The 21,088-nt window shown below is 54.5% G+C and overlaps 8 protein-coding genes across 8 annotated transcripts; 4 read left to right on the forward strand and 4 right to left on the reverse strand.

Moving 5' to 3' along the window:
- Positions 1 to 653: 653 nt before the first annotated feature.
- F5Z01DRAFT_338285 (uncharacterized protein) lies at positions 654 to 1,588 on the reverse strand. Its single transcript, XM_046259184.1, has 2 exons — positions 1,014 to 1,588; positions 654 to 961 (listed from the first exon to the last, which is right to left on the reverse strand). Exons 1-2 carry the CDS (start codon positions 1,239 to 1,241, stop codon positions 737 to 739), a joined length of 453 nt encoding a protein of 150 aa, XP_046114870.1. The 5' UTR covers positions 1,242 to 1,588; the 3' UTR covers positions 654 to 736.
- On the forward strand, positions 1,428 to 2,662 carry F5Z01DRAFT_338339 (uncharacterized protein). Its single transcript, XM_046259185.1, has one exon. It carries the CDS (start codon positions 1,614 to 1,616, stop codon positions 2,541 to 2,543), a length of 930 nt encoding a protein of 309 aa, XP_046114871.1. The 5' UTR covers positions 1,428 to 1,613; the 3' UTR covers positions 2,544 to 2,662.
- Positions 2,663 to 7,287: 4,625 nt separating this feature from the next.
- On the reverse strand, positions 7,288 to 7,755 carry F5Z01DRAFT_639852 (uncharacterized protein; the record flags this gene model as incomplete). The annotated part of the gene is made up of 1 exon (XM_046262470.1): positions 7,288 to 7,755. One exon carries the CDS (start codon positions 7,753 to 7,755, stop codon positions 7,288 to 7,290), a length of 468 nt encoding a protein of 155 aa, XP_046114872.1.
- Positions 7,756 to 8,013: 258 nt separating this feature from the next.
- F5Z01DRAFT_338386 (fungal-specific transcription factor domain-containing protein) lies at positions 8,014 to 11,084 on the forward strand. The gene is made up of 2 exons (XM_046259186.1): positions 8,014 to 9,295; positions 9,363 to 11,084. The coding sequence occupies exons 1-2, from the start codon at positions 8,272 to 8,274 to the stop codon at positions 11,024 to 11,026; spliced, it is 2,688 nt and encodes an 895-aa protein (XP_046114873.1). The 5' UTR covers positions 8,014 to 8,271; the 3' UTR covers positions 11,027 to 11,084.
- Positions 11,085 to 14,341: 3,257 nt separating this feature from the next.
- Positions 14,342 to 16,062, reverse strand: F5Z01DRAFT_338598 (uncharacterized protein). The gene is made up of 2 exons (XM_046259190.1): positions 16,036 to 16,062; positions 14,342 to 15,982 (listed from the first exon to the last, which is right to left on the reverse strand). The coding sequence occupies exon 2, from the start codon at positions 15,683 to 15,685 to the stop codon at positions 14,510 to 14,512; it is 1,176 nt and encodes a 391-aa protein (XP_046114874.1). The 5' UTR covers positions 15,686 to 15,982; positions 16,036 to 16,062; the 3' UTR covers positions 14,342 to 14,509.
- An 898-nt stretch (positions 16,063 to 16,960) lies between these two features.
- Positions 16,961 to 17,608, reverse strand: F5Z01DRAFT_628505 (glutathione peroxidase; the record flags this gene model as incomplete). The annotated part of the gene is made up of 2 exons (XM_046261607.1): positions 16,961 to 17,511; positions 17,566 to 17,608. 2 exons carry the CDS (start codon positions 17,606 to 17,608, stop codon positions 16,961 to 16,963), a joined length of 594 nt encoding a protein of 197 aa, XP_046114875.1.
- Positions 17,609 to 18,229: 621 nt separating this feature from the next.
- F5Z01DRAFT_338551 (FAD dependent oxidoreductase) lies at positions 18,230 to 20,113 on the forward strand. The gene is made up of 4 exons (XM_046259189.1): positions 18,230 to 18,354; positions 18,423 to 18,672; positions 18,729 to 19,610; positions 19,660 to 20,113. Exons 2-4 carry the CDS (start codon positions 18,642 to 18,644, stop codon positions 20,010 to 20,012), a joined length of 1,266 nt encoding a protein of 421 aa, XP_046114876.1. The 5' UTR covers positions 18,230 to 18,354; positions 18,423 to 18,641; the 3' UTR covers positions 20,013 to 20,113.
- Position 20,114: 1 nt separating this feature from the next.
- On the forward strand, positions 20,115 to 21,075 carry F5Z01DRAFT_338507 (ribosome biogenesis protein Nop16). Its single transcript, XM_046259188.1, has 2 exons — positions 20,115 to 20,346; positions 20,406 to 21,075. Exons 1-2 carry the CDS (start codon positions 20,231 to 20,233, stop codon positions 20,941 to 20,943), a joined length of 654 nt encoding a protein of 217 aa, XP_046114877.1. The 5' UTR covers positions 20,115 to 20,230; the 3' UTR covers positions 20,944 to 21,075.
- The last annotated feature ends 13 nt before the right edge of the window (positions 21,076 to 21,088 follow it).

The following is a 21,088-nucleotide window of genomic DNA, read 5'->3' on the forward strand; positions in this document are numbered from 1 at the left end:
GCAATCAACTTACTATGCATACTCCCTCGACGTGCCATTGCATGTGTAATGACAATCCGGGCAGGTAGCTAAACTAAAGCGACATAACCGGTGATGTGCCTTGATGAGGGCTCACTGATAGCGAATACATGGGCCAGCATGCCATCGTGATGTCGTCCAAACCTAAGACCATCGCAAGCCGCCGCAAACCATCAGGCCAAGGCTAGCCCTGCCCTCCCCCACGTTGTCCGAGCTGATAAGTCTGCAGGGTGCGACCTGATACGCGACTTTGAATGCCATTTTCCCCTGGCCCTTTTGTTGTTGGGGGCAGTGAGGGGGTCGTTCTTCTAGAACTTCTGCAATACCACGCTGTGACCGGCTGCACACACGGTGTGACGGCTTGTGCATTGCCCTAGTCACTGCATCTCCGCGCCGAGTGCCCCTGCGCCCATGAACAGAAATATCCCTCCGTAGAAAGATTGACAGGTCCAGCAGTATGCCCAAGATCAAATTGGAGCGAAACCCGTCACAACGCCCGTCATGACTTGCACCGCCAGGGTCCCTTTGAGCGATGCACCAAGTCCATATCATCAAACCCTGGACGGCACTTGATACAGGTGTTGTCGACTCCAGCCGAGGCTAGTCGCCGTCAGTCCGCTCCATAATGAACGAGCAATGTGGAAAAGTCAAAGGTGCCATGTGTATGCAGGTCTTGTTGCCGCAACAAATGGGCAGCCGCAAGATTGGGAGCTTTCACCTAACCGCCAGCCCATATTCCGATGGCGAGAAGATCAAGACAAACAAACGCCCAAAACGTAGCTCTGAAACACCAGGACCTCCCCCTCCAGAGGCCGGGCACAAACAAATGGCTATCATCGGATTGGGACGGCGAAGGAACGCGGGGTTTATTGGAGAAACGAAAGATGGTGTTGAGCGACCTTGCACGACTAATGACTGATTTGATGCCTTTGTGGTTGCAGCCCTAATTAGTCAAGTTGGGTCCTGGAAGCCAGTCTGGTTGCAGTGCTTGTTACCTGCGACAGCGGTCCTGAACTGGTTCGTTCCATCGCCATGCTGCCCACCGAATTGCAACGGGCGGCATGTGCGATGCGAGAATGGGTTGACCGCAAGATTGTAATCGCCATCGCGACCTGAATTCCAACCTCGAACAGCTCCCTGCCGGGCCTTCCCATTTCAAATCGGAATCCGGGGTAATCGAGGGGGCGTGGTGATTCCCCGGACCGAGACTTTCTCCAGCGCATGCACACGTCCGAACTAAACGTTGCTATTACGTCCTGGAAACTCACGATGCTCCGACCGCATTTCTAAATTCTGGGGTTAGGCTGACGAGGCGCAGCGGCCCCAAGCCCTCGGCGCCATTTCCGGGGAAAATTATGTGTCAAAAACCTTGTCGACCACAAGGCCACCAAGACGCCAGAACCGCTGGCCTCCAGGTAAGGAAATCAAAATGACCTGACCTGGGGTAATGATGAGGGGACCACAGCATCGGTTCTCGCGATGGCGCCGCACATGAGGCCTGAAATGGATTGGTACCATAAAATCACAGACCGCTTCTTTCGACTGTCTCTTAGGTTCCAACTGGGTACGGGGATACACTAGGCATTCCATCCCTGATGAAGTTGGGCGGCAATCCACACGTAGTGGCTGAGGATCTCCAACGCAGCAGCTCCCACTGCCATAATCGCAGGACTTGTTGGACTCGACGGCAGGGCCCATGCCGTGGTGATCGGTGCGATTCGACCAGCCTTGTGGAGGAAGAACTTTGGTGCAACGTCACAGCGATGACTGGAATCGACCATCAGTTCATCAGCAACCCAGCTTCAGTTGTCTCGGGAAACAGATCCTCAGCTTTGATGGAGTCAGTTTGGCGGTATGTCATTCGGGCTAGGCGCCACGTAACCAATGCAACAGCAGGGAAACCTGTCCTGGCTTGCCAATGTCGACAGGCTTCGCGCAAAGCTCGGGGAAAACCTGGCGACGGACACAGTCAGCAACACGAGGGAATTGAATCATCCCCTGCACACTTTTCAACTGATAACGACTCTCCCTGGCCATATCACGTCACTGCATCAGTCATCTATCTCGCAACTGTACGTACGGGAGTTGATTTAGCACTGCCGATAGTGAGGAAGCAAGGCGCCCAGAGCTTCTCCATCCAACACACGAAGCTCTTGTTCGTTCCTGAATGCAGCGCAGCGTCCACCAATGAAGAGCCGCGGGGCATTAAAAAGGTTAAAAGGCGAGCCGAGCAAGCAAGGGTCCTCGTGTGGGTCATAGACGCGGGATGCTGTGCGGCAATCAAGCTCAGTGGACAGTCAGACAGAGCCACCCGTGCTAAGCCTTTCTCGGAGGGATCTTTGCAGAGGAGGCGCAGGTGCTTCCTTGCCTGCAGTGCAGTGTGTCTAGCGGCCCTAACCACGGACTCACGGGCTGGTTGGTTGACCACACCCCATGACTGTTCGGTGCACCCTTCTCTGGTCCTTCTAGCGCGGGGGCCGCCGATATTGTCTGTGCTGTGGCCGGAGTCAATGTCAAGACTCTAGTCTAGTTAACGAAGCACCACTTGTTGAGATGTTCTTGCGCGGTGATGGCTTGGCCATGGTCATGGCTGTGAGCTTCGACGCTGTAGCTAGGAGCGGCTTGTGCTGCTCAGTACCTTGGTAGAAGCATCGCCAGTGCCTACAGGCGGCAATGACTCTGCTGACCGGCCGGGGACGCCCAACAAGTCTGGAAGCACCGCCCGGCTTCTTTCTTGCATTGATGCGAAACTTCGACATGTGATGCCGCCGACTGCCGTTCATCCCATCAACTTCTGTATTCGAACAGGGGTGAGCGGCTTGGGCCCTGGGGGAGGCCGGAGCTACGTACTGATATCCGAAAGCTTGTTGTTTGACATGAGAGGCCCCCATGCTTGGCAGGCCAGACGTCTGAGACCATCAGCATTGCTGCCAACATAGCGTTGACATGTCCAATAAATGTGTCGTCTGGCATGTTTTGTCTGTTGGTCGAGAGTCGAGACATTGTTTTCCCTTCGTGGTGGCGGTTAGTGTGTGACAGCTCCTCGGATGAAGGGCGGATGACTTTGGGAGCTTTCAGCATGCTTCATCTCCAACAATTCCATTGTGCCGCGTGCGACTGAGCCAGAGGGCAGATCACTCAACGGCCTGGTACCCTGAACTCCAGGTCAGTATCGGGAGCGGCCGACAGTATAAGGCTCATCAGCGGTCTTCCAAGATCGCCCCTGCAGCGGGTGTCGAGAGATCGTCGCAGACCAGGCGCCTCTTTTGAAGGTAGCAGCGGAGGAATTGCCCTAAAAGTAGTGGCCTAGCCACCAGGGTACTGCTACGGCTGAATTACGCCTCGGCTACATGTACCAAGCACCACGGGGTATTGCTAGACGTTATGAGCTGCCAAAGAGACTGCGTCCGTCACCCTGGAGCCAGCATCACAATGGAGAGAATGGCTCCAAGCCATGGAGGCAGAATGCCACCATTTTCGCCGAGAAAGAAGGCTGTCAGAGCTGGGAAGGCTGTCGACGTCGCTTCCAGCTCAGGCGCCTACTGCAGTCGTCCAGCAGCGGGTAGGCAGATCGCGCGCGTGAGGTCCAAGGTCGCTATAGGTCGCCCCAGGTGTACAGGTGGTGGGCATCCATCAAATAATAGCGGCGAGGTTCCTGATGTGCCGGGAGTGTGGGCTCTATTTAGTCTAGTGGCGCTTTCCTGCAGAATGATTAGGGGTGTGTATTCTTTCTTGCCTTGCCTGCATGCACGCAAGCAAGTTGGGGCAAACTCTCAGCATTTTCGCGTCGACAGGAGAGGCGTGCAGTTGAAAGTGTGATGATAATTCATGCGCGCAATTAGCCTGAGAGTGGTGGTTCACAAGGCTCGCATTGAAATCAACCACGGAGTATGCTTGATGTGGCCGGATTGCCGTGGCGATGGGGACAGACTCGACAGAGGCGGCAGGCCAAGTTCCAACAACGTCAAGGCGGCGCGGAGAAGTAGTCGGAACGAGGGAGGCGCGGAATACCTATCACGAGTCCACGACTGAGATTAGGGATGATGGATCTCGAGTACGTAGCTTCATGCCCACTCCATGCAGCTTTGCTTGGTGACGATAGATTCGTGCTTCGATGCGGTATTGGTGGCTTGGCAGCGGTCACGATTCGCAGTCACCCACACCGCTGATTCGGGGCTCTGGCTGGCCCAGTCCATGTAATGAGTGAGGCTAGCACGGAGGTCGGTCGTGGACGGTGGCCAGAGAGTGGTCATGATGTCCAATGCCGATGTTTGGGCGAGTGAGGAACTCGAAGCCCACAGATCGTCGTCAGAAAGGACGGAAGGTCCCAGCAGCCATCGCCTCCCGCCACTGTGGCTTGGGTCAGGCTCTCGGGATCGTGCTAGCTTACCTACCCTATGCTCAGCCAACTACCTACTAGTACGTAAGACGGCACGGCACCCATCTCACATAAGTACCAGTACGTTCTATACATCCACTGCGATACTGGCAATTCATCTATGGGTACTCCGTACTAATTAGAACTACCTTAAGCTCGAGCTCACCGCTCATTCGGCAGTTGCCCACATTGCCGTGGGATGATTATGGGCTGAGGAACCAGAACAACTTTATTAAGATACGAAAAGGATGCCAAGAATTCTTAGAAGTTTGAACGAAGCTTCGGCTCACTTGCGAGATAATACTACGTATAACATTAGCCTGACGAGTGTCACCATACAGGGGTATGCTGGATGCAGCAAGCTAAGGCAGTCAGGGAGACTTCACGGCTTGTTAGTGCATCCATTGCCATCCCAACGCAACCAGAGAGATCTCATTGCTTAGACGGACTGGCACAGCCTGGTTCGTCATCTGGTGGGACGACCGGGTCATTGCGTTATCTTTTGCAGACTTGCCGCAGAAGTGAAATTTCACGGCAACCTGGGAACTACATGGTCGATGCGCTGGTTCGCAGGGCAATGTGACGTTTGGCGACGTAGCTGAGAGAAATGCCAGTTGACAGCTCGAAATGCCATTCTTTGGAGGTCGACCACATGTACATGTAATGTGGTTAAGAATCAGCAGAAGAGAAGACAGGGAGCTGTGTCTCCTTATGAGTCGTAAGCTGGACATCTGTAATGCCGCATGTCGTGCAGCTTGAGGCAACGCGTCGTGTTGGACAAACCCCCTGAAGCGCCCGGTCGCTTTTCCGATTCCTCCCAGGCAAACCAATCATTTAAAGGTCCTAGAGCGCTCTATTGCGCAGATCAGAGGGCATGGGGCGGCCGAAGGACCCGCAATCCAACGTTATCGCGTTTAGAGTGAGGACATGGAGTCAGGACGGACGGTACCGACGCTGGCTTGCCTGTTCCTGGGCCAGCATGCTGATCGTACATTGCTTGCTGAGTACCAAGTTTGGTAAGCGTGAACAAGCGCACCTTTGTCGATGGCGGTTTTCTGATACCATGTCGTTTTATTGTGCTATTTGGCGCTGCTACGAGTACTGGATTAATACATGTCACCAACCCCTGTTAGAACATTGAAGTCTCCTGGCCTGTGCCACTGTGGAGGCTGGAAACAAGATCGGGGATCTTGGGACCGCCCGCCTGGCCGCCGCTAATCCAGAGCTTGTGAGCTAGTCTGGATTATATTGAAGAATTAGGATACCTCGTGGATTAATGATTGGAATCCTCGCGTGGCTCAGTGTCTCTGCATTTTCTAGAACGGTCAAACCCACGAGCCGACGCTCTGTTCGGACGCCATCTGAACTCTGCAAATGCCAGCGTGCATTGATGCATTTCGTGCTTGCCAGGGTGTCATCGGGCAACTGTCCTGGTCTGGGGAAACAGAGATCTGGATGTAACCTTGTGCCGGACGGACAAGAGTCAAGACACAGCGCGCGCGCTCACATGAAGACGGGAAAAGGCTCCTATCCGAACGCACACAAGTAAGCCGAGGAAGTAACGCCCCGGGGGTGCGTGTGCGCAACAACAACCATGAGATGAAATGCATGACCCTTGAAACGCGCCACGGTGGGTTTGCAAAAGAACCTGAAGAAGCATGACCTGGACCGTGAGGGGACTGGGCTGGAGGGTTGGTTGACTGGCCGTCCTGGAGGGCCGACACGCTGAGGCGCTGGCACTTTCCGCTGCGGGCCACGTACTGCCGCACTCCGGTCCAGTCGCTAACAAGGTGCCCTGAGGCTAATGGACGACTGGACTGGAGCGACATTGGCCTCTGGAGCACTAACAGCTTAACGCCAGCCCGCTGGTGAGAGTACCGAATGTCCACTAAACAAGCGCTACGAATGATGCCGTCGGTGGCTGGCGGCTGCCTCTGCAGCCCGCTCTTATGCCCCCCATCGGCTCGGAAATCGCTGTTAAGCAGCGGGCGCGCGGGCAACCTGATTTGCGGCAACTGCTCTGGTGATAATGGTCCGGCCAGTCGATAATACTATGTAGTTTTCGTGGCCGCATTGCTAGTGACGAAGGAGTCGCCTCGTCATGAGTTGTGCCTTGTGCTGGTGCATCTTGCTGAAGAGTCTTGGCCTGGAATAGCGTCCAGCACGGGACCTTTGGGCATATTATTACAAGGGCAAAAATATCAACATCCAGCCTACTTACCTCGGAAGTCAATTGCGACATGTGCTTACTATAGTAGTAGATAAAAAGACAAAACGGTCCGAATCTGGCGACACTGCCTTGTGAAGCTGATATCTTGTCGTTCCGTAGGCTTCGCCTCTTTAAGTAGTATCCGTCAGTGTTAGAGAAGTGATCAGCGATGATCGAATAATAGTCCGTGGGGTCATGTCGGCCGCCTTGCCGGTGGCCCATCTATCTTACGGTCGTGCCTACCTAAAGGCGACGACAATGATGTGCTTCTCAGTTGTTTTCCTTGTTTGATATTCGCATTCCATCCGCCAGGCGGAGTGACTGCACGCAGACTCTCCCTCCAACACGTGCACCTGCCTTGCCTGCGACTGCGGTCCGTTCCTGCGCTCTCCATTGGCCATGCGCCCTGTTTGACAGTCGTACCTTACCACGTAGAGATAGAGGTCACTCATCACGGTCTCGTCCTGGGTAGCCTGCCTTTTCTGACGCTTTGCTCATCGGTCTTCCCACCACCAATGCTTCACGGCCAGCCAACCTGCACGCATGACGACAATGTCAACACGACTAACTAATACGCTTAAACCATCGGCAGAACGAACGGCTCCAGGTCCCGAGTCTTGACCTAATTAATCACCTGCGCCAGCCACTAGCAAGCCACAGCCCCCAAATCTTCCAATCGCCCTCAAGTCACACCCACACTCGGCACAAGCCTATGTCGACGATTCGGACGGCCGTGCCTGACAGGATCCTGGTCGTCCGCTAACCACCCACCCCTGCTCGGCTTTAGAAGCGCATGTCTCTTTGCTGCCTTCTCTGTGGCCTTCTGGAAGTCGCCGTGCGCTGCCTGGGAACCTCTGGCTCTGAGGCTCTGAGGCGTCCACTCTCTGAGCACCGTGACCTTTGAAGCGCTGCCGATACCTTCAGCTGCTGTCACGACCGAACAGACGTGGACACGAATGTTGGCAAGCATGCTCATAATGCCTCGCGTCGTCCTGCTCAGCCTGAGCAGCAGACTGCCATCACTTCCTCCAGTTCCACCCAAGGCAGCAGCAGGCGCGGGCAGGCGGATGCTCGTCAGCGCCCCTCCGGCACGTGCAGCGGCGTGAAGGACTTCCATGGTGCGCTCTGGTCGCGCTGATCTTTTCGCCATTGCTTTCTGGGGGTGTGACCTGCGCTCACCCCTGGGGTTTTAACCGCACACCATACTAAAACGACTTCACAAAGTCCCCTGGCCCTGGCTATCTCCAACGACGTCCGTCAATCTTCGAGCATGCGAGGACGCCCCCACCGAACCCTCTGCGAGACTGCAACTGGTTGATGCATTTCTCTGCTCCTGGCCCCTGGCAATACACCGTCGCCATCTCCGCTCTCCACAATGCCTATACCGACCCCGGTTCGGCTTCTCACAGGATGCTCCCACATGCACTATTCACACCAGACAGAGACCCTTCTTCCCCATCGCCATCCTCGTGTGCATACATAACTATCTGTTGTCTGTCTCCCACCGCCCACCTTCATTGTTCTCTACTTCTTACGTATGAGATACCATATCCGTACATATACCTCCCTGTTCCAGCATCGACATCGAATTCCTGTATCCAAGTTGGCATTGGCACACTGATCCCATCAATTCACACATATACTTTACACAAGATCCACTGCTGTCATGACCGTCTCTGCCGCCCAGTCGGCCCCTCAGGCCAAGGATACTACGGCGGCTCGTAAGCGCAGAAGACGTGCTCCCGCTGGTGGTGCCGCTGATGACTGCTTCACCTGCCTCAAGCGCGGCGTCAAATGTGACCGTCGCCGGCCATACTGCTCTCAGTGCCTCGAAGTCAGCAACGAGTGCTCGGGGTACAAGACACAGCTGACCTGGGGTGTTGGAGTTGCGAGTCGGGGCAAGCTTCGCGGCCTGTCGCTACCCGTTGCCAAAGCGCCACCCGTCACTCGAGAGCCCAAAAGATCACCAGGCGGTGCTCGTGCCAGAGCCAACAGCGCTGCCATGGCCACAGCAAGCATGAATGCTGGCTCCAATGCCAACACCCGCCCACACGTCAACCACCATGGCCATCGCCTCAGCACGAGCTCGGCGGGCTCGATGCCGTGGCCTGAACGCGAAGACCCCAGGCTTCACGCGGCTCCAATGACTTCTCGAGGGCCTATTGATATTCCATCGGTTTCACACGCCGCCGCCTCGGCACCGACGACCCCGTTCGGCATGGCAGGGTATGATTACCTCTCTCTGTCACATTCGGACAATGCACCAGCCATGGGACACGGCAACTGGGGCAGTGTGGCCTATTCTCCGAGTATGGTGCACTCGCCCGATGCGCACACTCGCTTCAACAAGTTTCCCCTTGCGCTCGCCACGGATGGCCTATCTTCCTCGGTCAGCTCGGTGAACAGCGATGTCGACTACATGTCCCCTCTAAGCCAGTCATACCCTCGCGAGGAGCTTCCCTTTGTCAACAGCCCGTCTCTCATGTACGACAACTTCAGCACGCACCAGAGCTCTCCTGCACCACAAAGCCCGCCTTCCAGCATCAACATCGACCACTCGCGTGCGCCTACATCGTATCCAGGAATCGTCTACACACCTTCCGAGCACGGCTCCAGCCTTGGCTCCCATCATCTCGACGTCTTCGAGTCTCAATTCAGCCAGAAAATGATGAGAGAGAGTGATGGCTTCAGTGAGCACCATCCGGCTCCTTGTATCGCCTACTCTTTCTAATTGGCTAACAGGTGTCCCTGGTGCCGGTTCCCAAGGACGGAACGCTGCCTTGCCGCCTTGCAACAGATCGCCTCAACCTCAGCAGCAGCAGCGATTGCGCTCACCCCAAGAGACCTCACCATCCCCTCGAAGCGAGCCATCGTCGAAATGGGCCAACGAGCCGACGGCCATCCCACAGGATCTGGCCACACGGATGCCTTTTTTCATGGACTACTATCACAGCACTCTTTGTCCAACCATGGTCTTCATCGATGGTCCATCAAATCCCTTCAGAGAGAATGTGCTGGAACTGGCCGAGACGAGCCCGAGTCTTCAGCATGCAATTTGTGCTCTTTCGGCCTGCAACTTGAGGATGAAGCGGAAGCTGAGTCTGGGTCAGGATACCCAGACGTTGATGGCTAAGCTTTTTGTCGAGAAGCAAACTGCCGAGGCAGTAGCTGACACGCAAATCGACGACCCGGCATTGTCTGAGGAGTATCAGCATCGCAACCTCGCCGTGCATTTGCTCAACCAGCAACTCAATGATCCTGTCAAGTCGAGCCATGATTCAGTTTTGGCAACGATTCTTCTGCTTTGTCACTACCGCATGGTTGAGTCTGGTGTTGCCAAATTCCAGACACAGTTTGCTGGCATAGGAAAGATCCTTTCCATCCGGAAGGCTCAACAACTTGAGGCGAGTGAGCCGTCATGGATGCAAGGACTTTTCCAGCACTTTGACGCGATCTCGGCTAGCATCAACGACCGAGAGCCGCAACTGTCAGGGTCGACTGGCTTGTCTGGCGACCATGACAACGTCGATGCCCTTCCGTTTGGCATCGAGAACCTGGTTGGCTGTGACCGGGAGCTATTCAAGACCATCAGCAGGCTGGGACGTCTCAACCTCGTGTCGCAGCACCGACCTGTGCACAATCTGGCGACGACCCCTGACGAGTCCCACCGCCCACACTCACCTTTTGGTATGCCTATGAGCCGCGGCCACCGCGGTAGTATTAGCCACGCCGTCAACCAGCCGGTTAGTGAACTGCGCGGTTTGCCGCTTGGGGCTCGGTTTGATGGCAATGGCTTTGGCGCCTTGCTGGACGAGGAGGATGCGATCACATCAACCGCTCGGTCTACGGGTGCCTACGATGCTCATCGCGCCGTCTTCTGGAAGGAATGGAAGGAGGTCCGCCTAGCGCTCCAGAGCTGGCAGTTCGACTCGTGCACTGTGGGAGCGAGCCTGCCAGGACCACCAACTCAGCTTCAGGTCCGGGATCTTGGCTCACTCTCCGAGGCTTTTCGTTACGCAGCTCTTCTCTACACTGAGCGACTCGCAAGTCCCACCCTCCCTTCGAGCCACACCAACTTTCAAAACCTGGTCAGCCAGGTTGTCTACTACGCCACCAGCCTCGAGCCTGAGAGCGGGGCTGAGAAGTTCCTGTTGTGGCCGCTCTTTGTGGCAGGTTCCGAATGCGTGAACGAACTACAACAGAATATCATCCGGAACAAATGTCGCGACATGATGAGTCGCTCCGGCTACATGAACAACCTATCGTCCCTCGATGTCCTGGAAAAGCTATGGGCCACCGAACTCAAGGAATCGGAAGGCAGAAGCCCTGGCACCAGACTGCACATTGTGGGACGCCGAAGCCCCTTCAATTGGGCAAAGTGCATTGGAGGCACCGGCGACATGGAATGGATCATGTTTTGATCACATTCAGCATGTTTTTTTTTTTTTTTTTTGAATTGCGCTTTTGTATGTGCGAAGCGTCGAGGACTGAGACGATGTATATGATTGATGGAAATGTGTACAACTTACGCATGGGTCAGGAGTCGGGACTTTGAATGGGTTTAGCTGATGACAGGCGTTTTTTTTCGGTTACGACTTGGAATACCACGAAGCAAGCGTGCGCGGTGATGAATAGAATCTCTACAGTCGAGTCCTTGCTTTGACACTGCTCTCTCGCAACGCTTGTGACCAGTGCGCAACCCCTGAACGGCGGCCGCGATGGATGTGCAACATTGTTCCGGATCGACAGGACCCTCAAGCACGTCCCACGGCTTTCATGCTGGTCGACGATCATAGCCCTAGTCGTGGACGATCAACCGAATGCCACCCGAATCTTATTCAGCTAAAAGTAACGGTATGAACGAATGCGACGCTCCATCGGCCTTTGTCAGTCGTCACGCGCGTCATTAATTGTGCAAGGCTTCTTCTCAGCCTCACGCATTCGAAACATGCGTCAGCCAAGGAGCAGCCAGATGCTTGCCACGAGTCAACTACTGGAACCGAACTAGACCGAAGACAGAGAGAAGCAGATCATCGAGGGAGGGGCGATTCGAACGAAGAAGAAAGCGGATACGGAGTACATATGCACCCGAAATCCTTCATGTGTTTTGACGTGGGGGGGGGCGCGTGTCCATGGGCGCTATTCGCTATGATGGCAACCCTCCCCCCCTTGTGGACTGGAAACCAATCCAGGACAAGGTCAGTCGGGAAGAATCCCTGGTAAAGAATGGGAAGTCTAAAAACAACAATAACAGATCATGGGAATGTTTCAAACCCGGGGCAGCAGCTTGATGTGAGGATAGTCGCCAGCGACTCAGCGCTCTGCATGAGGCGGCCGCGAGAATCCCGTCACCGCCAAGGACCCTGATCATCACGTCGGCCGGCGTGTTTCGATCGTCAGGGGGGGGGGGGCGTCTGCGCTCTGCACGCACCGCTTGTCATCCTTCGGTGCACCGTTGGCACCGATACTCATGGGTCGAAGAAGGCAATCCGTACCAGGCAGCCGAAGACATGGAAAACAGTATCGGGCCATTGTCGATCACACCATGCAGGCATCCCAGCACGAACCAAATGTGGTATGGAGTAAGGTTGTCACAGGCTCACAGCTGACTTGGGTGCTTCCGCAGAGAGATATGTACATACTCGCACTGGAGTCAATGTTGAGAAAGGGCTGGTTCTAGTCTGTGTCGGTAGTTGCGTTTACCGGGCGTGCAACGTGCATTGTGGCTTGCTTCTTCCCATCGGTGCACGCCGCGCCAGACTACGTACAAGGTGCTACGTAGCAGGATACCGTCGGGAGCGTCCGCTGTCGGGTGAACCATTACGTGCGTCAATGGCGTCGGCGGCGTTTTCGCTCCTGTCCCACAACGATGCACTCCCACTCTGACGGATGCCATAGCAGGTCTGACTACTAGTAAGGTATCTGACCGTTTTCCGTTCCTGCCTTGCGCAATCACCGCACGTCAACGAGGTACGAGCTTCCACACAGTTGTTGCGGATCGTCGTTGGTGATGTGGGGTAGCGTACAAGAAGGGGCTGGGGATATCTGATTCTGTCCATAGTAGTTCGTGTTGTTGTTTAGGTACAAGAGCCTCAGTTGTGGTCTGCTCGAGAGGAAGCAGGCTTGGTGGACATCGCCTGTCTCCTCCGAGTACAAGCCTTGCACAGCGGATGAGAAGAAAGCGGGCTTGATGCAGGCGTACATGGACCGTGGCCGGTCTCCTGGCGGTCACCAACCTCCTTTCAACACAGCGGATAGCCAGCTCTGGTCCCTGAGCTTCAATGGTATAGGTATTCTTGAGGATATTCAGTGTTGCATAAGACTAAATCCACGCTTTCTCGAGAGACTATTCATATCTAACATTTCCAAATAAGTTGCTTGACTTTCCCTTGGCTTGGAGGCCTTGAGACTGGAACATTGAGGCTGCTGCATTCTCCCTGTGCAGCTTCTGATTCAGCCGGATTCCATATTTCACGTTGGGATACCCTCTTGGTCGTGGCAGATACGAAAATTACCGCATTCATCGAAATATTGGCTCACCAATACCCAAAAATTCACCGAGTTTGTTCGTTCATGGCTTTTGGGCGCTTGATCCGCCTCGCAGACTAGTCTCTTGGGCCACGCCATCGTAGGGGGGTGAACATCATAAGATTTCTTGGGGATTCAGTAAACACCCCGAAGCATCTATTTGAGATAGGCAATTTCTGTGCGAAGTGAGGGAGAGCCGGAGCAACTTGACACTTTATCACGCTTTCCTTCGGCGTCCTAGTAAGGTTACTAGCCTACGGCTTGTTTTTCCCAGGGTCTCCGTCTGTGGTATAGAATAATTAGATGGCGGGCTTCTGTAATGCTGAATTGTACCTGCGAATGGCTGAGACGACATGCTCCTTAGATATCTTAACGATATGTACCACGTTTCCTTCTACACTGGAAGCATAATTAGCCACATCGCCCATTGTGTTAGTCGGCGGGCAACCGAACCATAAGATAGCATCATTGCTGCTAGGACAGATATCAATGGCAGATTCAGAGAAATAACGAAGTGAGGACGATAATCGAGTTATTAACTTTGCAAGGTCCTTAGGACCGCTGGGGACTGTCAAGACGTGCCATTTCCAACAGTCCTCGCTCGGTTGGGGACGCTTGGGCTGTGACGAGAATACTGAGTCGTTCATGAATGAGTCGCCGCTGTTGCAAAATCAGACTCAATAAAAGAGAGGAAGAGGAAGTTCGATATTGAGGCGATTACATGTATGATTGAACGACGACGTCGAATATCGTTTACGCTGCGTGGTCCTCCACACCATCTTTCTATAGCGCAGACCCTTATTTCGAGATGCCGTTGGCACAATAGTAGTGAGGCGGAAACTGCCGCCATACTAGTCTGCGCTACTATGTGGTGTGGATGGACCCTGAAATGATTCTAGTCGAATATGCTCAACTCAACGATCATGTCAGGTTTCAATTAGCTGCTCGCTACGTGTGGCATGCATTCACAGCAGCTTCAGTAGTAGCCAGGTCTTCAGGAGCCAGGTGTACACAGGAATTGGGGTCGTGACATTTTATTAATCCGTTACTATCCGTAACTATCAATGTCAGACTTTTTTCTTTTCCTTTTTCTTTCTGTCCTCAGGATATAACCCCCGTCAAACCCCGAGGTCCGTAACGTGGCCGAGGACCCAAAAACAACTCCAAACGCCTGAAAAACCATTCGCCGAGACCCAGAGAGTGAAACATATTTTGGCGGGATGTAGAGGGAGGGTTGAGTAGCCCCGGTTTGCCAGTAGAAACGCCCCTCCACCCCTTTCTTTATGTGTGTTTTTTGTTTAGCAATCTGCAGCAAAACTCCAAGGGGCCACAACCAGAAAGTCAAAGTCCAGAAAAGAAAAGTGAAGACCCAGAGGTCAGTAGTCCAGCATGATCAGCTTTGTTTCCCGACCCGGAGGCCGCGGGTTGGCAGCGGAAGTCCACGTAGACTCATCCAACCAGTCGTATCCGTTCGGGACATTGGTATTGTCAAGCTTGTCCTCGCTAGTCAGATCTGAGTCGTCTGAAAGCATCAACGGACTGATTGTCGGTGACACACGGGGGGGGCACATGGAACTTGAAGATTTCGGAATGCATCGGTGGAGGGGCCGGATTTGGCAAATTGGACGGCTGTAGGTTGGCAGCCGTATCAACCAGCGCTTCAAAAAATACCGGCTCCTCATATTCCATGGGAGGGCGCTGGGCGATCTCTTCGAAGGCCAGGGGTCTCGGGCTATACACGTCTCCACCGAGATAGGCCGGCAAAGGTGACCAAGGTAAGGGCAACTGAGTCTCGGGCTCGTCTTCATAATCCACCACCGTTTGCATCCAAGAATATACGGGAGGCTGTATCGATTCTGGAGGCTGCTGTTCATATGAGCTCGCCGTTGTTGTCCCTGCAGCATGTTCCGGCATGGTGGACGCATCGACAGGTGGGTGTGCCGGGTTGTTTGCAGCTCGTTTGATAGCCTGGATGGTCTGAAGTGAGCCGGGATGGGAAATCTGTGCTTGTTGAGATCGTCCAGCATGGGCTCTTCGATCAAGATTGCTTCGATGTGTACTCGGTGGGGCTTTTCTGTTAAGAAATTGTTCCATGTTGCGGTGCTCAATGCTCCGGGATAGCCTGGCAGAGCAAGGGGATCATAATGAAGCACCTGGATCGCCAAGAGAATGATCCATAATATTGTCTCACCAAATTCATCAAGCCCAGGCCCGGCGGTGTTAGTATTCACTGGCCTTTCCTGTCCAGCGTTCTGTTCAGCGCGAAGGCAGCCGCTGCACACGTTCTCCGAGATGGCCGAGACTGCAAGTCTGTCTCTGATATAGGGCGGATGTTGGCATTTGTACTTGCAAGCGATTGTACAGCCAAATTGGTGCGTGCACTTGTACCTGATCCGTACGTGTTGTGCACAGCCCTCAGGGTGGTGCATCTCCCCCTCCTTGGGAAGGACAACCACTGAAGGGAAACCTTCATATTGCAATATCAGGGTCCAATCACCCTGTCTTGTGTAATTCATGGAGGGAAGACCAACCCCAGGCTGGTGTTGGGCCATTGTCTCTGCGGTTTAGTTGGACCGACGTTGGGGGACGGGTGAGAGAGTATGTGACAAAGAAGACTGGAAGTCGTGGTGAAAGTGAAAGTTGTAGCACGACACAGTTGCTTGTATATGGGGTCTTTGAAGATAATTCCCGGCGAGGAGGCCTGCTCGATTTGAATATATGACTCTTGAGACTGTTGACGGGCGAGTGTCCAGTGGTGGATGTACAAGGCAAGGCCGAGATTGAGGTTGGTGATGTGCTTATAGATAGTGGATGTCTGCCTTTTTTGCTGGTGGAGGCAAGATAGTTATCTTGATTGTCTCAGAAAGGAAGTATATCAAAGCGAGAAAGTAGAGGAACATGCGATGTGCTTGTAAAAGCTGACCTTGTGTGCAGGAGTGTGCCATAGGCGTGGGACCCGTCTGGCTTTTAAGCTGTGGCTCCCAGTACGTTGATTGCTGCCGTCTTCCCAACTTCATTTTCAAAAGCTTATTGTCTCTTTTAAGATTTTTGAAAATAAACATCAGGGTCCAGTAAGTGCGTGTTGGGGCCAGAAAGTTCAAGCCGTGAGCGCTGGCGCCGCGGAATCGCGACGCAGGGTTTGCAAGCGCGGCACACGCGTAACGGCACCCATCATTGTGAGCGAGTACGCAAAGCAGCTTTCGTATAGCAATGAAGAAACGGCTTAAGCGTTTACATGATACCAGTGACGCTCCATGTGGCTCGAGGCTGGCTGTTGCGTGGATCTTTCAAAGCGGAACAAGGTCGCCCGGAGAAAAACGAACACATACTGGGCCAGGGGTGAAGAGCAGGAGGATCATGTGTGGCCATTGAAGTCCATCTCAACTGAACCAGGGCCAGCCAGCAAGCTCGCAAATCGGCTAGAAGGTTTTAGTTTGACATAGCTTTTTGCGCTAGAGAAATCTATGTCGATGATCTCTGGAGGTTGAAAGTGGCTCCGCGTACAATGATCGGGTGAGGCACATACGGGTTTTCACCAGCGGTGGTCGTCTCGACTGATGCATGTCTATGCCGACGTATCCGCGCTTTGGGGTAAGAGGAGGATGGTTATCAAGGTGGAAGGGTGTTCAAAAGGGTGACTCTGTCGAGAACGTAAGCTACTGTCAGAAACGAGACGACATGGTAATCCAGAAGAGTGCATGGCCAAATGTCACGTGTGAATAGCCAAGTGAGGTCCAATTAAACTCGCAGCGCAGTGGTATCTCATTAGTTATCAAGCTCATTGTCGATCACCTACTCCCGCACCATTCTCTTATCCTGGTGACTCATCACAGCTTCTGCTCCGTCGATGCAGGAGCCTCAGCAGAGGCAGGGGCATCCGCAGACGTCGTTTGCGAAGGCGCAGCAGGCTCAGCGGGCTTCTGGTTCAGCTCGTCCAGGATGGGGCGCTCCAGAGCATCGGGCTTGGTGAGACTGGCCCAGCGACCCTTGACGTGCCCGTCCCTGCCGATCAGAAACTTTTCAAAGTTCCACTTGATGCGCTTCAAGCCCATGAAGCCGGGCTGCTCGTCCTTGAGCCACTGGTACAGAGGGTCGGCACTGTCGCCGTTGACGTCGATCTTCTTCATGATGGGGAAGCTCACGCCGTAGTTGACCTGGCAGAAGTTCTGAATGTCGTCGTCGGAGCCCGGCTCCTGGCCAGCGAACTGGTTGCAGGGGAAGCCGAGGATGATGAAGTCATCGGGGTGGGATTGCTTGATCTTGTAGTAGAGCGACTCGAGACCGGCGTATTGGGGCGTGAAGCCGCACTTGGAGGCTGTGTTGACGACCAGGACGACCTTGCCCTTGTACTTCTCGAGGGGGAGCTCCTCGCCCTTCTCTGCGCAGTGTTAGCGTCTTGTCTTGCCCATTCATTTGCGTCTGGGGTGCCCACTGTCGAGGGGCTTGAAGTTGTAGAAGCTAGTTGCGGACGACATGGTTTGCGAATTGCGTTTGCGCGAGCCACCGATGGGGAGACAGGAGGAAGAGTTGTCGGCGGTCATGGCGGGCGCGGAAGAGGAGAAGGGTCTCAGGCGCGGGCTCGGGTGCTGGCGGCGGCGGCGGCAGTCGTGGTGGCACCCTCTGGAGAATTGCCTCGGCGCTGCTCGCAGTGCCTTGTGGACTGCTGTGTGATGGGGACGGTCGAGGCTGGTGAGACGGGGGAAGGAGATTCGGAGTTGCAGTCGAGATAAAGCGCGCACCGGCGGCAGCATGGCCGCTATGTTAATAAATATGACCCTGCTGACGATGGAGGACGGACCCTTGCGAGGCAATCTCTGGACTTGCTGTGAGCCTGTGACTGGCAAGCTCGCCCTTGACGCCTGGTCCTGTCCCGGACGGCACTGGGGACTGCAAAGTTCCTTCCCAAAGGATCGTGACGTAATTGGTAGGCTGTCACATGTGGAGTTGCTTGTGCGGCAGTTGCCGTAATTTAATCACCGTTTGTTACTTCCCTTACGGTCCACTTTATTAGCGATTCGGACAACAACTCCGCGACTCCGTGTTCACCACAGGCTCAAACGGCCAACTCAAACATGGGATTGGACAGGCACACATATTAACATACTACTATCTATGGCAAGCACCTAGATCAAGTACTCACAAATCTCACTATCAGTCTGGCGGTCGGTGAGGGACCAGAGAGTTCTCAACTTTCTTTGACAAAAATCACCCCTAAGACTCTGTCCGGGCCTGGAGCTGCCCCACATGATGATATCAGAATAGAGAAATAGCTAACCCAATTACCATCAGTCTGGATTTTGTCTTACCTTTTGACGATATTACTATCATATTCAAACACGTCTCTGGCAGTAACTCAGTGCTTCTGAAAGACCATTATCGGTACTGATAGCCCGCACGCCTGCACTCTGACCCCGCCCCATTCCAGTGACGGCACAAGGATCAAGAGTCAAGACGACGTCCGGTCGAACAGGCGCAAGAGCAAACCGTTTCTTCCAAGCGCATCGCCAAATGGAGGGCAAACGGAATATTGTCGTTGTCGGTACGCAGTCTTACCACATGAAAGCTCCCCAAAGATCCAGACTGACGCTCTACCAGGGGGTGGCGTCATAGGCTGTACCACGGCCTACTATCTAAGCCGGCATCCCAAATTCAACCCAGCACTTCATACAATCACGCTGCTTGAAGCTGCCCCTTCCCTGGCTTCCGGAGCCTCGGGCAAAGCGGGTGGTCTGCTCGGCTTGTGGGCATACCCTTCGTGCCTCGTCCCCCTCTCATTCAAGCTTCATGCGGAACTCGCTGCCGAACATGGCGGCGCCCAGAAATGGGGCTATCGCCATCTCAAGTGTGGCAGTATCTCAGCTACGGTGACCAAGCAGCGTATCCAGCAGATGCAGACGTTGAACGGGGACACCAAGGCTTGGGAAAGACTGCCGAAGCAGAATGAGGCAGCACAGGAGCTCTTTGCGAGCACCAACCAGCCAGAAGATCTTGATTGGATAGCCCGGGACCTTGTGGAAGGATACGCAGAGATGGGCGCACCTGGGGCCTCCGAAACGGCGCAGGTCCATCCCTACCATTTCACGACGTCGATAGGCGAGCTCGCCCGGAGCGGTGGAGTCGATATTCGCACAAACGCCAAAGTCACAAACATCAAGTCGAGCGCGTCTGAGGTAGAGAGCGTCGAGTATCTCGATCGTGAGAGCGGAGAGACAAAGCAGATTAACGACGTGACTGACGTGGTGGTCTCTGCTGGGCCATGGACGGGGCGTGTGCTGCCAAAGGCCAAGGTGGAAGGACTCCGTGCTCACAGCGTCGTGTACGAGGCGGACGTCAGCGCATATGCTGTCTTTACGGACATTGAGCTTCCCTCGGACTTTGTCCCTGAGCACCGCGCCAAGATGGGCCAGAAGCGCAAGCACAAGGGGTCGGTCGACCCCGAGATCTACGCCCGGCCTTTTGGTGAGGTCTACGCGTGCGGTACGTATGGCCTCAAGCTATGCTAGTTACTTTACTGACTTCAGTGCAGGCGAACCGGACAAGCTCGTCCCTCTGCCAGAAACGGCCGACCAGGTCGAGTGCGACGAAGCGCAGTGCGACGACATTATCTCGTACATAGGGACCGTCAGCCCCGTGTTGCACTCCGCGTCGATCAAAGCAAAGCAGGCATGCTATCTTCCGCAACACATTCGCTTCGGCCAGGAGAGTGGACCTCTAATTGGCGGTACGTCTGTACCAGGAATATGGTTAGCTGCCGGTCACACGTGCTGGGGCATTCAGAATGGCCCGGGCACTGGTAAGCTCATGTCTGAATTTGTGTTTGACGGCAAGGCGACGAGTGCGAATATTAGCAATCTGGACCCAAGGAAGTTCAAGGTCTGAGAACCACATTAGATAATAGAACTGTAAATACAGCCTGCAAAGTCGAATCGCTTGGAGGACGCATGTTGGCCTCGTCCAAAGAACCGCCAATTCGAAAATGCCAACCCCTTATCGATAAGACATCCTAACAAAATTTTGGCGGGCATCCCATCCCAACCACCATCGCTTCCACTCGCGACTAATCATAGACGACTGCATTGCCAGCAACAATTTCCACAATGGGTCGCGAAATTCAGAAGAAGAAGCGTCGCTCTCAGCGCCAGCCTGTCCGTCAGCCAAACCGACCCAAGAAGGCCCTCAACCCGCTCGGTAACAGTACCGTGGCCGCCAACTGGTTCGCTCCCCAACCCAAGCATCCTTTCGCACAGACACACAAGCTGACACATTGCGCAGGGACAAGTCCCAGACCCTCGCACAGAACTACCGCCGGCTCGGTCTCTCCGCGCGCCTGCGTGGTCCCACCGGTGGAACAGAGAAAGCGCTTGGCTCGAAACCCTCCCACTCGGACAAAGACCCTCTGGCCGTGAAAAACATTGAACCCGTCGTCGCCCTGGCCGAAGCCAAAGTCGAGCGCGATGCCGACGGCAAGATCATCCGCGTCCTCTCCCGACCAAACCCCCTCAACGACCCACTGACCGCACTGAGTGACGACGAAGACGAGGCGATGGCGGAGGAGAAGGAATACGAGGAGTGGGGTGGCATCCGCGAGACCGGCAACGAGACAGAGGTGGTGAAGGAGTTGATCCAGCAGGCGAAGAACCCGGCGGAGAAGAAGCCCCGCTACCAGAGCTCCGGGGAAAGAGAATGGTTAACGAGCTTGGTGGAGAAGCACGGGGACGACTACGACGCCATGTTCAGGGACAGGAAGCTGAACCCGATGCAGCAGACGGCCGCCGACATTGCGAAAAGGATCAAGAAGATGAAGGCATAGACAAATATGGCTGGCCGTCAGGCATAACATGGCAGGCGTTGGGGCGTTTTGGAAGAATCATCAGATGGCGGGAAAGTCACTTGATACAAAACTTGTCAATTTCACAGCGCATGCTACCTCTATGATGATGATCGTTCATTTATGC

Source organism: Emericellopsis atlantica (assembly GCF_019669845.1).
Source record: "Emericellopsis atlantica unplaced genomic scaffold F5Z01scaffold_31, whole genome shotgun sequence".
Taxonomy (NCBI): domain Eukaryota; kingdom Fungi; phylum Ascomycota; class Sordariomycetes; order Hypocreales; family Bionectriaceae; genus Emericellopsis; species Emericellopsis atlantica.

Excerpts from the sequence above, each read along its gene's own strand:
- F5Z01DRAFT_338507 (XM_046259188.1), top strand. The coding sequence starts at position 20,231 with ATGGGTCGCGAAATTCAGAAGAAGAAGCGTCGCTCTCAGCGCCAGCCT. Across the intron at positions 20,347-20,405 it reads AGTACCGTGGCCGCCAACTG|GGACAAGTCCCAGACCCTCG; the intron begins GTTCGCTCCCCA and ends CACATTGCGCAG.
- F5Z01DRAFT_338598 (XM_046259190.1), bottom strand. The coding sequence starts at position 15,685 with ATGGCCCAACACCAGCCTGGGGTTGGTCTTCCCTCCATGAATTACACA.
- F5Z01DRAFT_338285 (XM_046259184.1), bottom strand. The coding sequence starts at position 1,241 with ATGCGCTGGAGAAAGTCTCGGTCCGGGGAATCACCACGCCCCCTCGAT. Across the intron at positions 962-1,013 it reads GTTCAGGACCGCTGTCGCAG|GGCTGCAACCACAAAGGCAT; the intron begins GTAACAAGCACT and ends TTGACTAATTAG.
- F5Z01DRAFT_338386 (XM_046259186.1), top strand. The coding sequence starts at position 8,272 with ATGACCGTCTCTGCCGCCCAGTCGGCCCCTCAGGCCAAGGATACTACG. Across the intron at positions 9,296-9,362 it reads GAGAGAGAGTGATGGCTTCA|GTTCCCAAGGACGGAACGCT; the intron begins GTGAGCACCATC and ends TCCCTGGTGCCG.
- F5Z01DRAFT_338339 (XM_046259185.1), top strand. The coding sequence starts at position 1,614 with ATGAAGTTGGGCGGCAATCCACACGTAGTGGCTGAGGATCTCCAACGC.
- F5Z01DRAFT_338551 (XM_046259189.1), top strand. The coding sequence starts at position 18,642 with ATGGAGGGCAAACGGAATATTGTCGTTGTCG. Across the intron at positions 18,673-18,728 it reads ACGGAATATTGTCGTTGTCG|GGGGTGGCGTCATAGGCTGT; the intron begins GTACGCAGTCTT and ends ACGCTCTACCAG. Across the intron at positions 19,611-19,659 it reads TGGTGAGGTCTACGCGTGCG|GCGAACCGGACAAGCTCGTC; the intron begins GTACGTATGGCC and ends ACTTCAGTGCAG.